A 23,493-nucleotide genomic window follows, 5' to 3' on the forward strand; every position below is an offset into this window, starting at 1 on the left:
GGGCATGGAGTCCCTGGCCCTGTGCTTCGTACGTCGCTTACTACATCCAAGATCAAATGAAACATCCAAGACCAAATCATCGCGCTAACTCTGAGCTCGCTATTCCGGTTCCCCGAACACACCTGTTGTTGACGATTAGTATAGCTGGATGAAGTAATGTGAGATCACTGGGTGGCCCAACAGGGGCTATGCATCGATAGTAGAAACATTGATCGGCAACCCTTTGATTGGTCGGCGAAAATGTCGAAGGAGCGCGCTCGGTATTTTTCGGCAGCAGAGCAAGAACTCTTGAGTGAGGGATTTCAGGAGTTTCAGAGTTTAATTAAAACGCAAGGGAACACTGCAAAGGCTGCAAAAGCAAGGAGAGAGGGCTGGCAGAAAGTTGCTGACAAATCAAACTCGTAAGTAATTTAATAATAATAATAATAACAATAATAATGGAGTGGATTTATATAGCGCTTTTCAAGGCACCCAAAGCGCTTTACAATGCCACTATTCATTCACTCTCACATTCACACACTGGTGGAGGCAGCTACGGTTGTAGCCACAGCTGCCCTGGGGCAGACTGACAGAAGCCAGGCTGCCATATTGCGCCATCGGCCCCTCTGGCCAACATCAGTAGGCGGTAGGGTAGATTTATCATATCACACCATATTATCCAATATTATATTACATTATATTATATTATAATATGTTATATTATATCCCCTTTCACATTAGAGCCACAACAGGACCCACTAGAACATGGGAACAAGTAAAAGTGAAATATAAGAATATTCTACAGAATGGTAATATTTATCACTTATATTGCTTGTCGTCTCTTGGAAAGAGACCCTGGAATACTCTGTTTGTTTGTTCATAACAGCAACCAAGAAAAGGGCAGAGCAAAAAAAAAAAGACAGGTGGTGGTCCTGCACCCCCTCGTCAACAAGTTGGTTAAGTGAATAATACCCTCACGGGAAAATCGATATCTCTCTATGAGCACACTGTCGCGCTGAGCTAAAGGATCCTGTCTGTCCCGCAATATACGCTGAATTCTGAGGACTATCCTTATCAATCTTGCACCTTCCGCAATGGGTTGCTCGCGTAAACGGACAGGATATGACTGCGACAGACTTCCCAAATCCACCTTCGCTTTTATAGCCGTGGTCTCTCATCTTGATTACACGAAGTAATTTACAATTACTACTCTGAAATATGAATTACATCTGTAATAATCACATACATGTAATAGAATGTTAATAGTACATTTCCCTTTTTTAGGGAATGACCTGTATGTATCTGTGTGAAATCAATAAAAGGATCAAGTGCTGCATTATCTTTAGTTACATTGATGTTATTTATTTATGGTGAAACAGTGGTGGAATATCGCTGTTGCTTTCGTATGAATGACGCGGACATACCTGCGTGGCCGCGATCTAATCCTGTTTACATAAAGTAAACCTGCTCCCCAGCAGGTTTACGCTTACGGCTCTGTTGCTATGACAGCAAGTCCCGGATGGGCTTCGGGGAACCGAACGATCCAGGATCACGTGAAATCGTCAACAATCTCATCCAGCTAACTCACTTAGCGCGGTACGAAGAACAGGCCCCCTGTGGCCTATGCTATTGTCAGCAACGAAAGTCAGAAAACCCTGGAAACTGTTCTTGGAATAGTTTGTGAGCATTTCCCAACTTCCCCGAGGTAAATAATACATTGACAGCTATTAATTTTGAAATAATTCCTTTTCAAAAAAGTTATAACATGCCAGAATCTAATGCTATAGCTGCAGCATGGGCTGCAAAAAACTTTCCTTTCCAGTTGTTAAAGTTATTCCTATAGGCTGTATGCAGTATTTTATATATCTACTTGTGAGTTGAAATGTTTAATTTGGCATTGAAGTGGTGCTTTGAGATAGCAAAAACATTTTCATACTGTTTAATCTCATTTAGTGTTTTCTTTTTTTCTGTAGAGCATTTATGGTTGACAAAGACTTTGCGGAAATAAATGCTTTGCAGAAGGTTTTTCCAGAGTCAGCTATCCTTCTATGCTGGTACCATGTCTTGCAGGTAAACCACATTGTTTTCTTTTCACGTTGTCTAAGATGCACCTGAAACACATTTTTACAACAGGGTCCTGTTGTTATGATTTGCCTCATTGTGATATTCACCTACTCAGGTTAATGAATATAAAGGGATAAAATGTTGAGTGACTATGTCCATCCATTTAAGACCACAGTGCACTCATCTTCTGGTGGCTGCTTCCCAAAGCTCTTTTTGACATTTAAAAATATGTTTGCCTGGTTGATTTCTGTAATGCACAGGTCCTCTTGTCCAGTGAGTGACAAAGTTATTTTTGGACGTCAGCTTTCTTTTATGCTTTTTGTACAGCTGCTCCTCTGTCTCTCTCTCCAGATTAACTTTTTTTCTCTTACATTCACAGGCTGTTAATCGATGGCTTTCAAAATCAGAGTCCGGGGTCCATGGGCTTTCTAACACCCAAAAGAGAAATGAAATCATTTCTTTCTTTTGTAAGCTGAAAGCTTGCACATCTGTAAGTGTAATTTGTCTATTTCACATTTTGATTTCTTGATTACACTAAGAGCATAATAACTTTCAGTTGCTAAAAAAAGTTACAGAGAGATACAAAATAGATTTTTGAAACAATTTCTAAAACTGGCTTCTTATCTTGCTTATCAAAACAAGTACTTAAGCTGTGCAGAACATCATTGTGTCACCCACTGTGCAGTAGAACTTGTGAGTGGGATTCTTTCACAGACAGATGCTGAAACCAAATATGCTTATAGGTTTAGTGTTCCTTCTTAGCCATTGTAAGGGAAGAAATAATTGCTTCTTAATACAAAAACACGACATATTATTAATAACTTAAAATTCTTAATGTTATTCAATAAAAGGAAAAGGCCTTCAATACATAATATTAAAGATTTCAATAGGTCTGTTAAATGGATTGAAATATATTCTGTTGCATCCAATTCTCTTAGGAGGACGACTTTAAAGCCACATCAGCAGAGTTCTGCCAGACATTTAAGCAATACCCTTTGGTGTGCCAGTATTTTCAGAAGCACTGGGAAGGCATTGGCCACATGTGGTGTGACTACGGCCGTCGCTTCAGTCACGCTCGTTCTGAAACAAACAATGTGATTGAAAGGTATGATTTATTATTTTGACCTCATTCAATTGTATTGCTGAAAAAAAGATATTATGCTTTAATCCAAGAGGCTAAACTGAGTAGGTTCGTCATGTCATTGCCAGAACAGGTTTTAGGCAAATCCTTTAAATTCTAGCAGCGTTTTTTATGTTATCACAACAAAAAACAGAGTAGGTGGATTTGCCTAAATCAGCTAAACCGGCACAGAGCATTCCTTTATAAAAGACGTGTGCAATAGGTATTCCAATTTTTAAAAAAATAATACAGTCTTGATTAAAACTTTAAATTCCTTCAATTACAGTTACTAATCATTTCAAATAACTGTTTTTCAGATTTTTCCACCGCCTGAAATACCAGTTTTTATCTGGCTACAAGAATAGGCGTCTGGATGATCTGATTGAAGTGCTCCTAGGGAAGGCCGACGACTACTTCTCAGTCATAAAAACCCTGCAAGATGTGGGCCGCATGAAAAACAGGTTTGCTGACACCTTGTCTCAAGTTTCAGACTCTGCTTCAAGACTGATGGAAAGTGGTTGGGCTCTTAAAATTACAGTCAAGAACAGCCATGGAGTTAATGCATATCAAGTCCCATCTGAGTCAAGAGAAGACATGGTGTATGACGTCTGCCCTGTTGAGTCCTACTGCAACTGTACATATGGCTTACGAGGACTTCTTTGCAAGCATCTAGTGTTACTTGCAAAATTAGCAGAGGCTGACAATGACATCTATCCAAACATGGAAACAGACATTTCTACCTTGGCAAGAATTGCAGTGAAAGAAAGGCATTACTTTGTACACTGTGAGGACTTGAAAGTGATAAAAATGCCAAGTTTGTTTGGAAATCTGTGTTTTTTTGCATCGGCTGAAACACTTCAGTGCACTTGTTGTACGTTCTCTCACTATAACACATGTGCTTGCCTGAAGGTGGCTTGTAGCCATTTTAAAAAAATGAAAAACTCTCTGAAAAGTCCTCTATCAACTTTGAATGACACTCCTGTAGTTGAAAGCACAGACAAAAAATGCACAGAAGATGCAGTTGGAAAACTAAATGCTGTTTTAGACACAGTTAAACAGTGGGCATTCATTCCAGAGGGTATTACTCCAATGATAGATGAACTGCATACAAATGTCTTAAAAACAAAACAAGTAGGCAAAAGTATATGCCAGTACGAAATAAAGACGACAGAGAATGCACGCAAAATTAGGCCATTGTATTCTAGCAAGAAACGTTCGGCCAGCATCGACATTCCAACAGTCTGAAAATGAATGTGAACAGTCGATAACCACTGAAAGAGAGACATCCTCTGGAGAAAATGAAAACCTTTTGGAATACAAAACAAAAAAGAGAAGAGTTAAAGCTAAGTATATGCATAAGTAGACTTTTGTGTGACATTTCAAAGGGACTGCATCCATTACTTCTGTTTATTGAAACCTAAAGCTGAATAGCTGTCCTAACTTTCTGCCAAGGAACAGATGAAAAGAAATTGTTTGGTCTCTCAAGCAGTTGTTATTTATGTGTGTTATTCATTACTTTGGCTTGGTTGCTGTTTTTGATACAAATTCATCTGTGCCCATTGTAATATTTTCATATGTTACTATTTTTATATTGCTATGCATTATAAATAAAGGATTACTTATTACTATTAAAGGTCTGCATTTGTAATTGTTGGTATTATTTATAAAATATGCGCTCTTAAGTTTTTTGCTCCATAAAACGATACCTGTCACTTTTTGGACATAGAGTATCAGCTGTTGAGAATCCTGGCTCATACAAAATAGAAGTAAAAGGTTTCAACATCCAGCCTTTTTAAGATTAAATACAAAGTGTAATAACAGAGTTATTGGGGTGTGATTTTGTTAATAGTTAGTCTTAAGTATAAGTTTAATAGTAATGAGTAAGAAAATATAGCCAGAATAATGGAATGAGACTAACACCTGACCTCACACTGAGATTTGGTATGAAGTGGCATGTTTGTGCTAATGCTGACATTGGGGCTCAGAGTTCCTCTGTGTGTATATATTTGTGAACGTTAACTTGGCTAATGTCCAAGGGTTTGACTGCTTTCCTGTTGGATTGTATCACAAAGAACAGGGATAAGAGCACCAGTGGCCGTGCACACCCTCATCTCTCTCCTTCACCCGATCATTAGTGTTGGAAACCGGCATTAGCTCAGAGTAGATTAGACTTCAGTATATGCAAGTGATTTGATTTTATGATTATTTGATTCAGTTTTTTCTGTGTTCAAGCTCAATTACTTTAATAAAATATGTTGAATTCAAACAAATAAATAAACAAATAAACTGTGGACATTACCCTTTTAAACCTTTCTGAAACAAGACAGGTAAAAACCAGTGTATAAAAGTTTACATAGGTATAAATAGCTCTAACACTTTACTCCAGCCTGGCGTCCACACATGTGGACATCACATTTTGGGTTATTTAGACCAAAATACTAAATCTTGATCAACAAGTGCCTGATATACAGTTATGAGGACATTATACTGCAACTGTTCTATCGAAATTTCAAATTAATGTCCTCATATGTGGCTCTCATTTTTCTCAGAAACAAAAATTAGGTAAAAAAAACCAAAACCTGGTAATTCTTTCTTTTTACATTCATCGGGTTCCAATCGGCCCAAATATCAAAGAGAAATTAAAAATGCATGCCATGGAAGATTTCGGGTCTTAGGGGGTTAAAATGACCAGACCCCTCTGGCCTGTTTTCCAGGCCACTAAATTAAACCCAGTCAATTACCAATTGAACAGAATAAAAACCTACGAGGTCCACTAATAGTCCAAAAGTCCAAATCTTTAATAGAAAAGACAGGCAGAACTCAAACAAACAATAATCCAAACGAGGAGCATATATACACACTGGAAAGTAAATAATTATAAGTTATTAAATCAGACTAATTAAATACAGTAAAACTAATAAGGGAAGACGAACACACGGGAAATAAAAATAACAGTGTAAACATACCAAAACTCAAAATAAAACAGGAAAGCTACTACAAACCGAGTGTGACACAATTACATTCATATTGAAACATATGTGATAATTTTCTTTCTTTGTAGCATTTTTAAGATATGTGTTAGAACAGTCATTATGCTGTTTGGATTAGGAACCAATCATTTTTGCCAAATAGTTAACACAAACTTAGAACAACAATGAACAATTTTCAAGATTCTGATTTACAGAACAAACAAAAGTCACAAAAGGTTTCATTATTTAAGAGACAAGATCAAGTTTTTCACACAGGAATGAAATGACAGAATCCAGTGCAGCGGGGCCAAAGGTGTGTGTCAGCAAACTGAAGGTTGAGGAATCAGTCAGCTCATGTTTAAGATTGTGTTGGATTTTGAGAAGAGTCTGTCTGTTATTAGAAAGTAAGATTAACAATGTTACACCAATAACCCAAATACGGGGAAATGACAAATAATACCAAAAAAGATACAACTTTCATATTGTTTTACTAACTTACTTTGTCATATCAGCACTTGAATGGTCGATGCCTTTACAGACCATGTCTGTTGTGACATCGCAGGCCAATCTTCCGGCAAACCCGAGGGCTAGCTCCCCAGCCTCCTCTTCACTCAGAACACTAAACACCGTTACTTTAGTTTTGGCCTTCTTAGGCCTGTCAAGAATCATTGCGGGCAGTTTGGCTTTACGGCCCTAAAAAAGAAAAAGTGCAAACACCAAAAGAGCAGAGAGAGACACACACATGCGCACAAAGTTAAATGCTTTTGTTTACATGGTGTAATTGTGTATATGTTGCAGCAAATGCACAATTTCCAGCCACATTGTCACTTCATTGATACGAGTAACCCGGATTTATTTCAGGTGACATCAAAATCACGAAATGTATATCTACCCCAATCAAACCTCTGAAAACATGAACTGACATGTTCTCTGCGTTGATTCTGCGCTTGATCTCGTCTTCTGTTATTGTGTAGGTTTTCTTTTTTGAGCTTGGTACAGATAAGCGACCATGCACTCTGTAAACTGTACTAGTTCCTTCTGAATCAGTTTGGAATTCTGTATCTGCATCGATCCTGTCAACATCATCAGCAGCAGCATTATCTGTACTCAGACTTGTGCCGTATACTTCTGCTTCTTTTTCTTTGTCTTCAGTCTGTGTACCTTCATCTCTGACTGTCAGTCTTCCTATCTCACTGTTACTTGTCGATTTGCTGCAGATGTTCTCTCCCTTAGGAACTTTTCCTTTGTCATTCGCTGCCTGATGCTTTCCCTGATGACATTCTTCACTGGCTACTTCTATTGCTCCTCCTGTATAGCCACCCACTATGCTGCACAACTCCTTTCCCTCTGCTGTGCTGCACTGTGCTGTTACATAAAGAAGAATGATATAAACAGCACTATATCAATTTAATTGTGAAGAGAAATCCCCACAATACGACACAGTTATGTCTAAAATAGTTTTGTGTAAAAACTGGATCTTGAAACGTCCACTTTAATTACACAGTCCTGGTGTGCAAAGGCAAAATTACGAAAAAAAAATTCACTTTAAACATTTTTGGACATTGTTTAGTTATATTGTGACTTACTCTCACAGAAGATACAGATGCCACAAACAGACTTTGAACAACGCATGTGCTTGTATGCACCACATTTCTGGCACTGCACCTGTGAATTAAAAAAAAAAGAAGAAGAAATAAACAAACAAAAAACAAATGAACAAAGTCCATTAAATAAACAATCTATATGGCTAAGGACATGTCATAGTGTACCCGGTCTTTGGCTGCAATCACACACCAGCACTGACTGCACTTCCTAGTTCGATCTGCAAAATATAATTTGTTTAAGTACAAGTTACATTTTCCAATGTTAGAGAAAAAGAAGGCAGCTAATTTTATCTTTACCTATTGAGGAAAATAAGTAGTGGCAAAGTCGGGACCTGAGCTTTGTGATTTCAGTGTTGTACTCCTCCACTTGTGTTTTACCGTCAATGAGAGATTGGGCAAACTAATAATTGACGAAGAAGAAAAAAAAAAAAAAAAAGAACAAAAAGAATTAGATTAACAAAGAAATGTTTGTTTGTTTTTAACCCCCCCCCCCGAGAAAAAAAAAAAAAACAGAGCAACCAAAGCAAAGCATTACTGCTGAAATGGTTCAATCTACAAAAAAAATTGAGATTTTACCATCCTGCCTCTAAGGCTTTAAAAACTGAATAGGCAAAAATGTAAACATTACTTATATAGGTTAAAGCTATAGTTTTCAGTACCATTATGACATGCACTCCACATGAGTTCCCATCCTGTTGATGTGGGTGGCTCACATGTGACAAGGTCCACTCTCCAGCGCAGCCTCTTGCTGAAGCAAATGAGCTGAGAGATCGCAGTTATTACAAATAAAAAGCATATAGAGAAATCAATAACCACGTTCGGTAATGATTTCAATTAAATTAAATATGTTATGTTAAATATGTTAATTAATTACCTCCAGTTTTTCAACACCGCACTTTTTCTGACCTCCGACTCGCCAAATGAATTCATATAGACTATGGTCCTCTTGGGTATGTCACAAAACTGTTTTGTAAAAAGATGGATATGGTAGGCTTGGGCCTTGAGCTTTCCTAATGAGGGACACTGAAAAGTATCATGCACTAGAGAGAGTGCAAAATCTGTGCAACTTACAAACAAGGTCCAGTGGCTGCCGTTTTCCAGACAGGCTCCAATCAATTTCTCATACATCTGAAAGATGTTTTTCTGGAAATAAAAATAATGTGACAAGTATGTTTTTCTGTCAAGAATGACACTGCAAAACTGCAAAAGCTTGTCAGGTGAGACTTGTAATTAATTCTGCAGATACACAAACATATAGAAAGTGTCATTTTTGGTTTACATTAATTAATTTCTATAGTGTGTACAAAACAAATCAAGACCACAGACTCAACACGCACCACTCAATTTTTGGTGTTCTTTATCAGTTGGCCAAGACAGAAATGTTTTAATCTGTGTGCATTGCTTTTGAACAAGTCTTTACACAGAAAAGGTTTCAGAAAGGTATGTTTCAGGTTCTTCTGACAAGGCTTCAATTTTGGAAAATGCTGTTTGTTTATAGTGGCAACTTATAAACCCTTTGTGATAAGAACATAGTTACCACAGTCCAAGTCATACCTTCAAAAAGTATGCACTTTGTGCTCTTGTGGACCCATCCAAAATTTTTCCAGTGATTTGGCTTGGTATTGGATAAATGTGAGGGAAATTCTATAAAAATAACATAAATACACCTATGTTTTCAAATACATTACAAAAAACGTAAACATGCTATGTCATTATGATCAAACAAGCTTTTCAACATACCTCACACTGCAAATAGATTAGGCCATCTATTACCTTATAAAACAAATAAATAAATACATATAAATAAAAACAGAACTAAGGAACACGATTCATTAAGTAAATTGTACAATAACATTGCATGTGATAATAAAAGGCTTGATTGGTTGATTATTCAACATGAGTTGACATTTACCTGACATTGTGAAGGAGTCACAGTTTCTGTAAGGGTGTAAGAACATAACATGTGGATTTGTTACACTTCTTTTTCACAAGTTAATAACAATCAATAATTTTCATTCCATTATTTACAAGCTATCACACGATGTCCCAGGGACAACATCTACACGATGTCCCAGGGACAACATCTACGCGATATCCCAGGGACAACATTTACGCGATATCCCAGGGACAACATTTACGCGATGTCCCAGGGACAACATTTACGCGATGTCCCAGGGACAATATTTACACGATGTCCCAGGGACAACATCTACACGATGTCCCAGGGACAACAATTACACGATGTCCCAGGGACAACATTTACACGATGTCCCAGGGACAACATTTACACGATGTCCCAGGGCAACTTCTACACGATGTCCCAGGGACAACATTTACACAATGTCCCAGGGACAACATTTACGCGATGTCCCAGGGACAACATTTACGCGATGTCCCTGGGACAACATTTACGCGATGTACCAGGACAAATTTGTAAATTTCTGGATTACTGTTAATCTCCATAGAATCAAGAACTCATGTCCAGTTTCACAGCTATGGACCAGTTAATTATGTTTCCAGGTGATAGTTTGATTCATAGATTCAGCACACAACCATAAGTCTAGGCCTTTTAGTCCAGATTCTCTTCACTTATGTTTGTAAAATGATCAGGGAAGCTACTGCAATTTTGCCTGACCCAACCCCCGGGCCACGAAACACCCAAAAAGTTGGGGAACGCTGGTCTAGAGAACACTGGTTAGCTAATGCTGTCGTCAAGTAGCCTATCGCTAGCAAACAAACAGCAAGCCAAGTGAGGAACATATGTATAATGCTTACCGTTTATTAAAGGAAAGTATCCTAAATTGACTTCAAATTCGGCGGACAGGCGGCGGTTTTTCGCTTCTTCACTTGTATTTCGAAATACTCGAAGGCGGGTATTTCGAAGTCGCAAAGGAATGACGTCACAAGAAGGTGATTGGTCACTTGCAATGTTGAACCTGGAACAACATTAATTATGATGATGTGGGAACAATGCTGACACGAGGAAATCAGATCGTCCAGGAAATCAGATCGTCCGTAAAATAAGCACAACATCCTCTGCAAGAATAAAAGAAAAGCCAGAAAAAGCTCTGTAACACACATACAGTTTCTAGGTCTGACCAACAATCTCCATCACCAACCAGTGTTGCCTTCTACTTTTAAATATCCTATGAACCTCAAGTAAAGCAGCAATCTGAGAGCGAAATATACCGGCTCCATTCTTTTAGTACAGGTAAGCAGTAATATTCTATAATAACTTCTCACACCTTCTATTCGAGCGCCCTCTGTCAGACATCATTTACAGTTTCAATAAAGCTGCATTCACAAACACTGCAACCCAGTTTTACTGTTAAGCGACAATTACAGTTCACCGTTTTGAGTTGTTTGTATCCACTTATCAGGAACCCGACTATAGTTTGAAAGTCCAGGGCATGCAAAGTTCATTCTTGCACAATGCTCGACTTTAAAGGGACCATCAGTGTGAAGCACTCTGGAAAGACTGGAGCAAACGGTGGACTGACTTCTTAACAAATCAGTTGTTAAGAACTTCAGTGTGGTGACTGATTAGTCAATGACTGAACAATCAACAGACTTGTAACCTTTCAGTAACATGTGTGTGCTGTATGAACTATAATATTAAAAAATATTATGTTACTCTTGTACATGTATTCAAGGATCATGCTGCTAACTCAACAAAAACAATCAGGTCAGATGTTAAAATGACCTGTTTTCTGCATTCTAAAATAATCTACAAACTTACCTACAGACGTTTGTTTTGAAAACAGCTGAAATATAATATGATCATTTCTGGAGCTGATTTGACATCGGCTTTCAGGATATCCAGGAACAGATCGACATGTTACATACTACCCTAAAACTCAGTGTAGAAGCGCACGAACGTTTAAGCGGTTAACAAGCGGCGGCTGGCTCGACTGTGGTGGGTAAAAACACCGATGTCAACACATTAAAGTGAAATAAAATCAGACACTTTTTGCAGGCTGACTTTAAACTCTGCAAAACCGATTTTCTCAAGAATAAACCACTGCAGAAAAGCAAACGTCACCCATTATATATATATATAATATATCCTAAAAAATTATATATCTTGTGCTTAACTTTTGCAAATAGGTAATATTTTGATAATTTGGCCGGATATTTAATGTTGCTACATTCTCGCCGAAATCGTCGCACTATTTTATGCACTAGAAACAGTGCTTTTTCAGAACTTTACTTCCAGTTCTGAATTTCGTTTGAAATGCATTCTGGGATACTTGGCTAAGGCGAAGTCCAAACAAGTCGTCACCAGAAGCGTACTTTGAGCGTATTTTGAATTTAAAACATATTTGGGCTGCGACTCAAGTCTGTCTTAAGTCCGCGTGATCACGGGTACTTCGAGAAACAAAACCAACCACCAGACTCATTCGCTTCGGTGAGTTTTGGTTTTAAGGAAAAAAAAAACATCCTTGTAAAACTCTCGGCTGTTGCACATATATGGAGATACATTTGTCTCGAAAGGTTGAAAATAATCTACGATATACAAATGTGCGGACTGAGTTAATTTTGAGTGCTCACAAATCCGTGCTCCAGTCCACATAGATACACAGCAATGTAAACATATGGAAAACTATTTTGCAAGTACTGTACATGTTACAGTACAGTGATAATTTACGTAATTCAAACGTAATTAAAAATTTGAACATCACAAATCTCCCATTTCTCTTGTTAAAAATGTCACTGAGCATTGAGCGCATATTTTATTTTATTTTATGTGTGTGTGTGTGTGTGTAGTCTTTTTTATAAAAATATATATTTATTTACAGTCAACCATGTCACACATTGCTCAAGCCTTTAATTCAGTTGTGTTAATTAAAATTTTTTTTAGCTCTAGTTCTATTGTTTTTCTGAGCTTCTGTGTTTGTTTTTTTCGTTTGTTTCATTTTTTTTCTTTCACTTTTAAAGACATGCAGTTCTAACAGGTTAGCCACTATAAATATATGACTATATATAAATATGTGTGTGTGTGTGTGTGTATATATATATATATATATATAATTTTATTTTATTTTATTTATTTATTTATTTTTGCCTGTCCCGTTTGGATTTTTAGCCATCAGAATTGTTGTCTGAAGGCCAAGAAAGATGCCAAGTGGATTTACTTTACCAAGTGGATCATCGTGGCTTTGCCATATTGGTCCATTTAACTGACCTTTATTATAATTATGTATTTATTTTATTTTCATTTTTTAAAGATGGGACAGACATGACTGGGGGATAGGACAGGGTGAAAGAAAGAGAGGGTGAGAAAGAAAGAAAAATAGAGGGGAGAAGAGATGGTGAGAAAGGGGGGAAGAAAAAAAAACAAAGAGCAACATAATAAATCCAGGCTGGAGAAATCCAGGCTCATCCAGGCTGGAGAAACTGATCAGGAGGGCTAGCTCTGTGGTCGGCATGAAGCTGGACACTCTGGTGACAGTGGCAGAGAAAAGGACATTAAAGAAACTGATGGACATTATGGACAATGCCAGGCATCCTCTGCACACGGCCATTAACAACCAGAAGAGTCTGTTCAGTGACAGGTTGCTTCTCCCCAAGACAAGAACTAACAGACTTAAAAACTCCTTTGTCCCACACGCCATCAAACTGTTTAACTCCTCTCTGGAGGGGGGAGAGGGAGGGGAAACAGGAGGACAAAGGAGGGGGGAACAACTAAGCTGTAGTGCCTCTTCACCTCACTGTACAATACCTTTTGTGCAATACTTTTGTAAATAGTCAACAGTGCAATAGACCTCAATACTTGAAATGTGCAATTCACTTGTATTTTTATCTTTTATTCCTATTTATTCTATTTATCCCCTTCGTATATTTTATTTATATTGTCTCTGTATTTATATATGTGTGTGTGTGTGTGTGTGTGTGTGTGTGTGTGTGTGTGTGTGTGTGTGTGTGTGTGTGTGTATATAATATTCTGTAACTCTGTAACTTCTGTCGGTGCTGTGCTTTTTTGGAAATCGAATTTCCCAGAGGAACCCACCCGAGGGATTAATAAAGTTCTAATCTAATCTAATCTAATCTAATCTAATCTAATCTAATCTAAAAACAACACCCTCACAATAAACTAGCTAACAATAGATAACAGTAGATACTTTTTTTTAATTTCACCTGTTGGGAATGAAAAAAGAAAACAAGCAGAAGAAAACGAGAGCAATAGAATAAACAACATCACGATGATCTATGGGAATATAACGGTAAATACTAAATATTAAACATTATTGTGCAGCACGTAAGATCGACAGAACACAGTGTGCTTTGAGGTAGGAGCCAAAAAGGGTGTAGTTTGTGTGTGTGAGCACCCGTGTGTACACCTGTAAGCATGAACGCGCTTGTTTTTAAAAGGTTCCTTCATGTAATGATCTGCTAGAGCAGCGGTCCCCAACCTTTTTTGCCCCCACGAACCGGTTTATGCCCAAAAACATTTTCACGGACCTTTAAGGTGTTGCGGATAAATACAACATAATAAAACTAGTACCGGTACCGAAAAAAAGAAGATTTATTCATAACACACGTGAAAAGACCCAGGAAAACCGAGTTAACGATAAAAACGATAAAAACGATAACAAAATAACGCTGAAAAACGATAAAAACCCTGAAAACCATACATTTCACACCTGAGCCTCAACTCTCGCGGCCCGGTACCAAACGACTCACGGACCGGTACCGGTCCGGGGATTGGGGACCGCTGTGCTAGAGGGTGTGGGGAGCCACAGCCCCATCCACCAGGGCATGAAGCAGGTATGGAGGAGATCAAAACTCCAAACATCCAGAGGCCCCCAGAACACAAGAGACCAAGGAAGACCAACAGAGGGGCAGCCGCGCCACTATCCCAGAAAGAGCTGACGAGAGTCCCAGATGAGGGGTCACTCAGCAGCCGCGGAGCAGAAGCCGGGGGGGTTGCAGTGACGTGCCCGTGAGCTCCGCTGGCAGCCAGCTGTGCCTGAGTGACCGAGCCCCAGGCCGAGAGGCTGAGGGCACCCCACCCCCGAAATGGTCCGAGCGAGCCCCAGGCTCCAGGCCCCGACAAGCAGCCACCAAGGAGTGAGTCGGTGTGTACCTGGGCGCCCATCCCCGGACACAAAGAACCACCAACGCACTGATGTCTGAGGGCGTCTGTCACTGGCAGGGGAAGTGGTGGGGGGAGATAGGCCTCCATACCTTGGAGGGCCCGAGATGCCCCCAGAGAGGTGGCGTCTGATACCCGACCAGATACAAACATCCATTCCCACCCTCATGCTCTCATATGTAATTACTCAACACTCACCCAACGTGGAGATATATTCCTCTTGTTAAAAGACCCATATTCACAAGGCGGTCTTGTGAATACCCTCAAAGCTGCAGGACTGCTTTGAGGGTATAGAGAATGTAATTTGTGAACAACATTGAGAAATCAATAACAGTTTAACCCAGGGGTAGGCAACTCCAGGCCTCAAGTGCCGGTGTCCTGCAGGTTTTAGCTCATTCAAATTGCTAAATTATCTCCTAAACGTGTCTTGACATTCTCCAGAAGACTGGTAATGAACTAATCATTTGATTCAGGTGCGAGACCCAGGGTGAGATCTAAACCCTGCAGGACACTGGCACTCGAGGCCTGGAGTTGCCTATCCCTGGTTTAACTGATTGCATGACAGAATATATATCAAATTCTGTGAACACATCATCCTGCCAGGCAGGACTGTATCACTGGATCACTTTTTCCTGATTATCCTGGACTCTTTGTGCCTCTGTTATTTCCAGTCAGCTTGTGTTACCACCTTGCAAGTCTTATTAACTTTTAATTAATTGTGACTATGCATTGATGGCATGGATTTGGGACCTTTTGTCCTAATCAACATCTATTCAAATTTTTTGTTTTTAAAAGTTTAATTGTAAACAATGGAAGAGAAATATCACTTTGAAGTTGGTGTTTACCTTTTGAAGTGGCTGTGTGATCATGAAAACGGGAATCAAAACTGCCTGAAGTTCAACGAGTGACTGAATAATTGTACTGAACATAAAAAAAACCTTTAATGGAAATCCATGCAAACCATTTACTTAACTAGAAAGAAGTCTTTACTGATGGGTGCATGGGAGGGTATCTGGTGCAAAGGTATCACACTAACAGTGGCTGTGCAAGAGCTGTTAAATATTAACAAAAAATAGTCAGAGTTTCTGTCTCGCTCTGGAAGATCCTGCTGTGCTGATTTGCTGCCCAGTGTAAAATATTACTGCCACTGTCTGAAATGGATCTAGTATTAACATTATTGACAGAGAGTACAGTGGGCACTTATAGTGTGGTTGCTTGCTAATGATACATATTTAAACTGGCACATTTTTTGAGTGGAGTTTGGATTTGGGTTTCCTGCACTCAGAGACCAAACTGGGACAGTGGGTTGTTGGTGTAATTAATAAACATAATGTAATGTAATATGGATCGATCTGTCTCTGAAATTTCTTACAAAAAGTATTGTGTAAGGGGACTTTTTATCTTACATTCATAAAGTCCAATCTTTTTCTCTTTTTCAGAAAAGATGTCCTCTCAAGTGAGACTGAAGCTGCTGCCAAGCATCAAATGTATGTTTGATGAGCCCATTCAGGTGAAGGTGGCCGGGCTGAGGCCAAGGCAGGTTGTCAACATGAGAGCCAAATTAACTGATGACAAGGGAGTGGTGTTCAGCTCCTCGGCCACCTACAGGGCTGATGGCAGTGGGGAGGTCGACCTGAAAAGAGACCCCTCGCTAGGTGGGAGCTACGTTGGAGTAGAACCCATGGGTCTGCTGTGTTCCATGAGGCCACATACCATGCACAAAATATATCTAAAGACAAATGCCATAAACCCCCAGGTGGTGAAGTTTTCTGTGCATGAGGAGGAGGGCAGATTACTGGCAGAGATGATGAATGAGAGGCTTCTGATGAGAGATGGGGTCACCAGGGTTCCCGTCAATGAAGGGAACATCCGTGGAGTCCTTTTCACTCCTCCAGGTACTGGAGGTGGTTCCTAGGTTTCTATGTTCATTTTAGTTCATTTAACATTAACCAGCTTTTAAATCAACATTGTTGAAATTAAACTTTAACTGTCATTCAGTCATCTGAAACTTCTAGTTCAAATTTTAATTTTCTCCCACCTTGCTTACTGTAGTTCACATTTCAGGTGCGTTTCTCAGTCCTCCACAACTCATGTCCAGTTAGTACAGAATGCAGCAAGACCTTTGTTTGAAAGACTGCTAACAAAAAATAGCTGACTGTCACATATTACACCTATTCTTGCGTCCCTTCACTGGCTTCCAGAGAAATTAAGAATAAAATTTAAAATATGACTTGCTGCTGATTAGAATCTTTTTTCTTTCTTCCAGGAAAAGGTCCTTTTCCTGCTGTGTTGGATTTGCCCACCTCAGTATCTGAGGCAAGACCCAGTCTACTGGCTAACAAAGGCTTTGTGGTTCTCTCAGTGGCGGTGTACAATAAGAAGGGTGACAATATCACAGAGACACATCTGGACCACTTTGAAGAAGCAATGAATTTCTTAAAACAGCAACCAAAGGTGAGTTGCTCTAGTGCGCACAGACAGCAGAAAGATGTTTCATACTGAAGGAAAGTTTATGTTTCTATACTCTGTGCATTCTCAGAGAGGAGAGTAAATTTGTAGATCCCAGGTGGAATATCTGCTGTATTCCTGTAGCTAATGGGGATCTTAATTAGCTTAAGTGGAGTTTCAGAAATACTCTCATTTACATTCATTCAGATAATTGAATAAATTTCAGAGAGCATAAAGCCTCAGCTTTACGACATATTTTTTGTAATCGCACAAATCTTCTTGAGAAAACATGAATTGTTTCTATTATCACACAATAACATAATAATTTCTAACATATAATAATTTTCAAGATCAACATTATCAGCCCCCTGAAAAATTGACCTTTTTATTGATAGTAGAAGCCACTGCTGTGCAATGTTTGAGCTGTCACTTGAGAACGCATCACCCCAAAAACAGAAGAAATCCTTTTATAATTTTATAGAATAAGAAATGTTGAAGATCTCTAAGCAAGAAATAGATATACAAAGTTATCACAGCATTTCCAAGTTTCAATATGCAAAGTTAAGAAATTCAGCCAAGAGAGTCACACAGTACAGAACAAGCTTGGCAGGGTAGGAAGCAAAAGATTTCAAACACTCTAGAAAGAAAACTAGTGATAGATGTGTCTAAAGACCCCAGTACTACTGCCAAGACACTAGAATCTAGAATTGTAGTCTCAAAAAGGACAATCACGAGAACAAACAAAAATTTGCAGTGTGAAGTGAACCAAGGTCCATGCTAGAAGCCAATAAAATCTGGAGGAGCTTGAGAGATTTGCCAAAAGAGGAATAGACTGTAGAATGTAACAGCGGCTCTGCGTAGCGTGATAACGTGGTCATGGGGCCAAGTGGGGGAAATTGGGCTTGAAGGGGTAACTGTAGCATGGCTTGGTACATAGAGCGATCACACTGAGGAGCGTGGAGTTAGAACTGTGGTAAAAGGGGAGTACTAGAAAAGGTGAGCATGGCTATATGTCTTGCTTACTTGCAGGTGGAGTGAAAGATGCTTGGAGGGAGAGGGGGCGTGAGTTAGACGGTGTGAGATGGCTGACCTGAGTTCCGTAGGTTCCGAAGGAGTGTGATGGCAGGAGGGCAGGCAGGTGAAGCACGGAGAGATTTCCAGAGAAGAGCTGGGTTATCCGAGGTTCAAGAGATTAGCTTAATTTGGGGGTAAGGGTTTTGGAGGTTCCGGGAAAAGCTAGGGCACAAGAGAACAAGGTAAGAAAAGCACTTGGCAAATAACATGGAGCATTAGAGCCAGCTACCAACATGAAGTAGTTGACAAACTGTTGGAGAGGGAATATCAGTGTAAGGCTTAAATCTCTTTAGCCTGATTGCCTCAACTCAGCTCCAGGTGAGTGAAGCTGTTGGAGATATGACGGCCCTGCCCAGGGCCAGATACCAAGGAGACTCAAGACCCTGGTAGAAGTTTCCAGCCACTCACCCGGATCATGATAGCTTCACTGTGCATATATGAATGTGTTTGTTTATTTAGTAATGGTAATATGCATATGTAGTCCACAAAAATGAAAATAATGACAGGTAGAGTCAGCCCTGCGCTCCAAATGTTTTATAGATTTGCATCGCCTTTTAATTTCTGTGTTATTTCACAGGTGGGCAGTAAAGGAGTTGGCATAATGTCAAGATGCAAGGGAGCAAATATCGGACTGGCACTCGCTGCTTTTGTGCCAGGTGTCGAGGCCATAGTGTGCATGAATGCCTGTAACGCCAATGTGGTCACGCCTCTCTACTACAAGAAACGGCAGATCCTGTCATCAATACTGTTTGACGAAAGCAAGTTTATTCCCACCGAGTCAGGTGCAATCATCATAAAGGATGCTCTTGAAGATCCCCTGGCAGAGAAGAATAAGGGCAGCTTGATCCCCATTGAACGAGCCAAGAGCCATTTTCTTTTTGCGGTTGTAGGAGATGACCTCAACTGGGACAGCGAAGCCTACATGGATGAAATGGTAGTGAGACTTAAGCATCATGGGAAGGAGAACTTTGAGACTGTTTTTTACCCTGGAGCTGGACACATGTTGGAGCCACCTTATGCACCCCACTGCCCCTCCAGCTTCAATGCAGGTGTAGGCAAACGAGTGCTGTGGGGAGGTGAGCCCAAGGCCCACATAGCAGCTGAGATCCACCTGTGGAAGAAGATCCAGGATTTCTTCAAAACTCACCTGAGTTGTGATGCAGCACAGACTAAAGCCAAGTTATAGATTCAAACAGGATGATTAGAAAGCTTGAGTTACAGAAACATAAATCATGACAGCAAATTGACTGTATGAAAATCACATTTTATAATTAATATAATAGTTGTTAATATGACAGTTTGAAATTTTAGGTGAAATTATGATTCGCACATGTCTTCCCCTCCTGTATCTCCTGAGCCCTGTACACATGTTTCTTTTTTCATTTTTCTTTATAATTTTTTGGGATTGTCACTTGATCTTCTGTCTGCTTATCCTGGACTCTACAGTCAGCTATGGTTTATTTCCAGTCGGCCTTTCTTAATGTTTCATTGAAATTACTTTTTATTTGTTTTGGCTATTTGTTCCATCATCACAGTGCCAAAAACATTATATGATGAGTGTAGATACATGTTTTTAATTTTTGCGTAACGCTGATTTTGTTATTTGATCCCACATTACTGTACTTATCTTTTGTAAATTGATCTTTATGTTGTAATTAAAAACAACAACAAAAAACAATTGTGTTAAAACTATTAAAGCCTAAAAAAAACGCAACAAAGAATAATGAGCTGACAAATAGACTTCAGTTTAAAGTTTAATTTACACAGTTTCCTTTCTGAGAGACCAGCAAATTAAAAAGATGACCCATGAAACATAACATATTAAAAATATTCAAATATATATAATGTGTAAATGGGAAACTAAAAATGGCTTTATTGATATGGTCCAACCCACAGATTAATTTCTTAACTTTAGGTGGAAGCAGTTTGTTATTATGTGAGAAGAAAAAACAAAACAAGGTGAGACAATGTAGCTACTCCTGTTTAATGGTTTACTCGTATTTTAAGGTAGTAAGTAAGGTACTAAGTCCACACAAGTCGTCACTAGAAATAAGGTATTCACTTGCTTTGAGCATATTTTGTATTGAACCATATTTGGTCTGCGACTCAAGTCCGTCATAAGTCCACAAGATCACGGGTACATCAAGAAACAGCACGGACTAGTGACTCATTTTCTTCAGTGAGTTTTGGTTTTAAGAAAAAAACATGCATGTAAAACTCTCTTTGGGCTGTTGCATATTTTATGGAAATAATACATCTCAAAATGATCTAAAAAAAAAAAGATTTTACAAATGTGTGCACTGTGTGAATTTTGAGTGCTCACAAATCCCTGCTCCACACAAACACACAGAAATGTAAACATACAGAAAGCTATTTACAAGTGCATATTTCAAAATCATAATGAACATATAAAAACACATTTTGAAGCTAAACTTCACAAATCTGCTCATTTGTGCAGTTAAAAGCTCCTTGAGCATAATACACTCGCACACACCAATCACAGTTGACAGTGTATAGGAATTTCTTTTACTTATGTATTAATCACATTATTTTATTGTATAATGCCTTGGTGCCACTGGATTTTAACATGTTTCACACTCATACTATAAGACAAATGGTGGGGGTGTAGTAAGGAAGTTGGGGGAAGCAGACAGCTCCACAGGAAGAAACTTTTGTCTCTTTGAGGACTCTGGTAGGTAGCAAGGGAGTGTGAACCTTAACCTCGTAAGACCCGAACTCTTCCACAGCATGTATTTTTAATTTCTCTTTGATATTTGGGCATATTGGGGCCCAATGAATGTAAAAACAAAGAATTACCAGATTTTTTTTTACCTTATTTTTGTTTTTATGAAAAATCAGAGCCACATATAAGGATATCCGTTTAAAATTTTGATAGAACAGTAGCAGTATAATGTCCTCATCAGTGGATATCAGGCCCTTGTAGAGCAAAATTGAGTATTTTAGTCTAAATAACCCAAAATGGGAAGTCCACATATGTGGACGCCAGGTCCTAGGAGGTTAAGGTGTGAAACAGCTGTGTACTGCCTTTTGTTCCTGGAGAAGGTATTTAACTGAGAGCCATGTTAGACTCAGGGGAGACTCTGCTGACCTGCCCCACGGTCATGTAGGCTCTCCACCAAGCCTGGTTGTCTGTTCTTTGTGTGTTTTGATTAAAGACTGTTAGCTACCACTCACCGCTCGTCTGCAGGCTTTATTTAAATGGAAAACTTCCACAACAACAGTTAACCACATCACACATTGCTCAAGCCTTTAATTTAGTTGTGATTTTCTTGGTATTATAATTTAAAATAATTCAAATATCCAGCTGTAGTTCTGTTGTTTTTCTAAACTCATCAAAAGTGTTTTGGGGGTTTCTTTTTGTATTTTACTTTTAGAGATATGCAGTTCTAAGAGTATTTTAATCTAAATTTCTAAACCGAAGAGACTTCAGGAAAGTCTGGCGGCAGAAGCTTGATAAATCCATCCATCCATTCGCTTCTGCTTATCCTTTCCAGGGTCGCAGGGAGCTTAATAAATCTGCTCTATAATTTGACAAAAGCACACTTAAGTCGTACTGAAACTGTAAACTGTAGATTCCATCACATAAATCTTATTCACAATATTTTTCTACTCTGATATCCTGAGCGGCCCGGGAAAGAGCCAATACCTTGTGATTTCCTTTTTGGCTGCTACAATCAGAATTTTTAAAAGATATTAAAGAAATTATCAGAATTTTTTAAGAATATGGAAGAAATTTGTAAAGGTATTTTATTTACCTTGAGCTTTGTGGAACTCAAGCCGTAACGTTTTAATTTTCCAGCAGTCCCACCTTCCAGGCCTCACATAACCTCCAACGGTTGAGTGTTCTCATGTCAAATATCCCTTTTTAACTACAGAAATTTTTATCAGTGGTTTATTGTCCTGTAAGGAGTACAGAAAGGTGTATCTGAGTACTTCATACTTTAGAAAAGAAGTCTTTACTGATGGGTGCATGGGAGGGTATCTGGTGCAAAGGTATCACATTAACAGTGGCTGTGCAAGAGCTATTAAAAATTAACAAAAAATAGGACACAGAGTTTCTGTCTCACTCTGAAAGATCCTGCTGTGCTGATTTGCTGCCCAGTGTAAAATATTACTGCCACTGTCTGAAATGGATCTAATATTAACAGCTTGTTGAATTAACAGTGGGCACTTATAGTGTGGTTGCTTGCTTGCTAATGATACGTATTTAAATTGGCAAATTTTTTGAGTGGAGTTTGGTGTAAAGCATTTCATGCACACTGAGCACAAACTGGGACAGTGGATTATTTTAAACACTGCATGGTAGCAATGGCACCCTTCAGTGACAATTTTACATAAATAAGCAGTGTGTTATACTGTTATCAGATGTGGAGTCTCACTAACCACTTTAATAGTGACTTGTGTCCCAAATACTGTTTATTTGTCTTAGTTACAGATAGTGAAATAAAAATGGAAAATGATTGTTTCATAATTGTATACTCAGCTTGGTCAAGACAATAATTCGAGAACGAGAAGCGTAGGATTTTGAATTGATACCATTGGTGCATCTACTAAAGTTCTGGGGTCAGTTTGAATATCAGTGACCTTGACCTTGAGTTCAAGTTTTCTGAAAATCTTGTGAATGCTACAACTCTGTGACGAGAAGTAAGTCTCCTAGGTCTTTAAATTTGTATATAGGACTAGGAAGCTGAAGGGTTGCACTGCGGGCCATCTGTAGAGGTGTAGAGTCAACAACCTGTCTCTGAACGTGGACAAAACAAAAGAGATTGTTGACTTCAGGAGAGCACAGTGGGATCACTGCCCACTTAACATGAATGGATCCTCTGTGGAGGTCGTCAAGAGCACCAGATTTCTTGGTGTCCACCTGGCGGAGAACCTCTCCTGCTCCCTCAACACCAGCTCCATAACCAAGAAGGCCCAGCAGCGTCTCTACTTCAAGCAGAAGCTGAGGAAAGCCCATCTCCCACCATCCATTCTCACCACCTTTTACAGTGGGACTAACAAGAGCATCCTAAGTAGCTGCATCACTGTCTGGTATGGTAACTGCAGCGCATTAGATCGCAGTACTCTATAACGGATTGTGAGAGCAGCTGAGAAGATTATTGGAGTCCCTCTCCC

The 23,493-nt window shown here is 39.1% G+C and overlaps 3 protein-coding genes across 5 annotated transcripts; 2 read left to right on the forward strand and 1 right to left on the reverse strand.

The window, feature by feature from the left end:
• The first annotated feature begins 1,486 nt into the window (after positions 1–1,486).
• LOC147307955 (uncharacterized) lies at positions 1,487–4,800 on the forward strand. Of its 2 annotated transcripts, none has more exons than XM_086271029.1 (5): positions 1,487–1,851; positions 1,953–2,049; positions 2,423–2,533; positions 2,982–3,148; positions 3,481–4,800. In XM_086271029.1, the coding sequence occupies exons 2-5, from the start codon at positions 1,960–1,962 to the stop codon at positions 4,406–4,408; spliced, it is 1,296 nt and encodes a 431-aa protein (XP_086127155.1). In that variant the 5' UTR covers positions 1,487–1,851; positions 1,953–1,959; the 3' UTR covers positions 4,409–4,800. The 2 variants fall into 2 exon arrangements, with proteins under 2 accessions (XP_086127155.1, XP_086127154.1); XM_086271028.1 differs by having other exon boundaries at positions 1,487–1,684.
• A 1,137-nt stretch (positions 4,801–5,937) lies between these two features.
• LOC147307956 (uncharacterized) lies at positions 5,938–22,352 on the reverse strand. 2 transcript variants are annotated; one of them, XM_086271009.1, is made up of 18 exons: positions 22,131–22,352; positions 19,340–19,465; positions 19,129–19,272; positions 18,371–18,516; positions 10,982–13,178; positions 10,512–10,672; positions 9,649–9,674; positions 9,477–9,509; positions 9,291–9,380; positions 8,808–8,879; positions 8,611–8,699; positions 8,396–8,498; positions 8,034–8,136; positions 7,902–7,954; positions 7,719–7,797; positions 7,025–7,497; positions 6,632–6,825; positions 5,938–6,523 (listed from the first exon to the last, which is right to left on the reverse strand). In XM_086271009.1, exons 5-18 carry the CDS (start codon positions 11,011–11,013, stop codon positions 6,379–6,381), a joined length of 1,653 nt encoding a protein of 550 aa, XP_086127135.1. In that variant the 5' UTR covers positions 11,014–13,178; positions 18,371–18,516; positions 19,129–19,272; positions 19,340–19,465; positions 22,131–22,352; the 3' UTR covers positions 5,938–6,378. The 2 variants fall into 2 exon arrangements, with proteins under 2 accessions (XP_086127135.1, XP_086127136.1); XM_086271010.1 differs by lacking the exons at positions 8,396–8,498; positions 8,611–8,699.
• Positions 11,970–20,627, forward strand: LOC147307957 (acyl-coenzyme A thioesterase 2, mitochondrial-like). Its single transcript, XM_086271043.1, has 4 exons — positions 11,970–12,144; positions 16,272–16,727; positions 17,099–17,286; positions 18,932–20,627. Exons 2-4 carry the CDS (start codon positions 16,277–16,279, stop codon positions 19,538–19,540), a joined length of 1,248 nt encoding a protein of 415 aa, XP_086127169.1. The 5' UTR covers positions 11,970–12,144; positions 16,272–16,276; the 3' UTR covers positions 19,541–20,627.
• Positions 22,353–23,493: the final 1,141 nt, after the last annotated feature.

Source organism: Aulonocara sp. 'chitande type north' Nkhata Bay, linkage group LG18 (genome assembly GCF_057382095.1).
Source record: "Aulonocara sp. 'chitande type north' Nkhata Bay isolate Kocher_YH1m ecotype deep benthic linkage group LG18, A_spYH_male_GT1.1, whole genome shotgun sequence".
NCBI classification, from domain to species: domain Eukaryota; kingdom Metazoa; phylum Chordata; class Actinopteri; order Cichliformes; family Cichlidae; genus Aulonocara; species Aulonocara sp. 'chitande type north' Nkhata Bay.

Coding starts and splice junctions, on each gene's coding strand:
- LOC147307955 (XM_086271029.1), top strand. CDS start 1,960: ATGGTTGACAAAGACTTTGCGGAAATAAATGCTTTGCAGAAGGTTTTT. Junction 2,534..2,981: donor AGCTGAAAGCTTGCACATCT/GTAAGTGTAATT, acceptor CAATTCTCTTAG/GAGGACGACTTTAAAGCCAC. Junction 3,149..3,480: donor ACAAACAATGTGATTGAAAG/GTATGATTTATT, acceptor ACTGTTTTTCAG/ATTTTTCCACCGCCTGAAAT.
- LOC147307956 (XM_086271009.1), bottom strand. CDS start 11,013: ATGATGTCTGACAGAGGGCGCTCGAATAGAAG. Junction 9,510..9,648: donor TGACTCCTTCACAATGTCAG/GTAAATGTCAAC, acceptor TTGTTTTATAAG/GTAATAGATGGCCTAATCTA. Junction 6,524..6,631: donor TCAAGTGCTGATATGACAAA/GTAAGTTAGTAA, acceptor TTCTAATAACAG/ACAGACTCTTCTCAAAATCC.
- LOC147307957 (XM_086271043.1), top strand. CDS start 16,277: ATGTCCTCTCAAGTGAGACTGAAGCTGCTGCCAAGCATCAAATGTATG. Junction 16,728..17,098: donor AGTCCTTTTCACTCCTCCAG/GTACTGGAGGTG, acceptor TCTTTCTTCCAG/GAAAAGGTCCTTTTCCTGCT. Junction 17,287..18,931: donor TCTTAAAACAGCAACCAAAG/GTGAGTTGCTCT, acceptor GTTATTTCACAG/GTGGGCAGTAAAGGAGTTGG.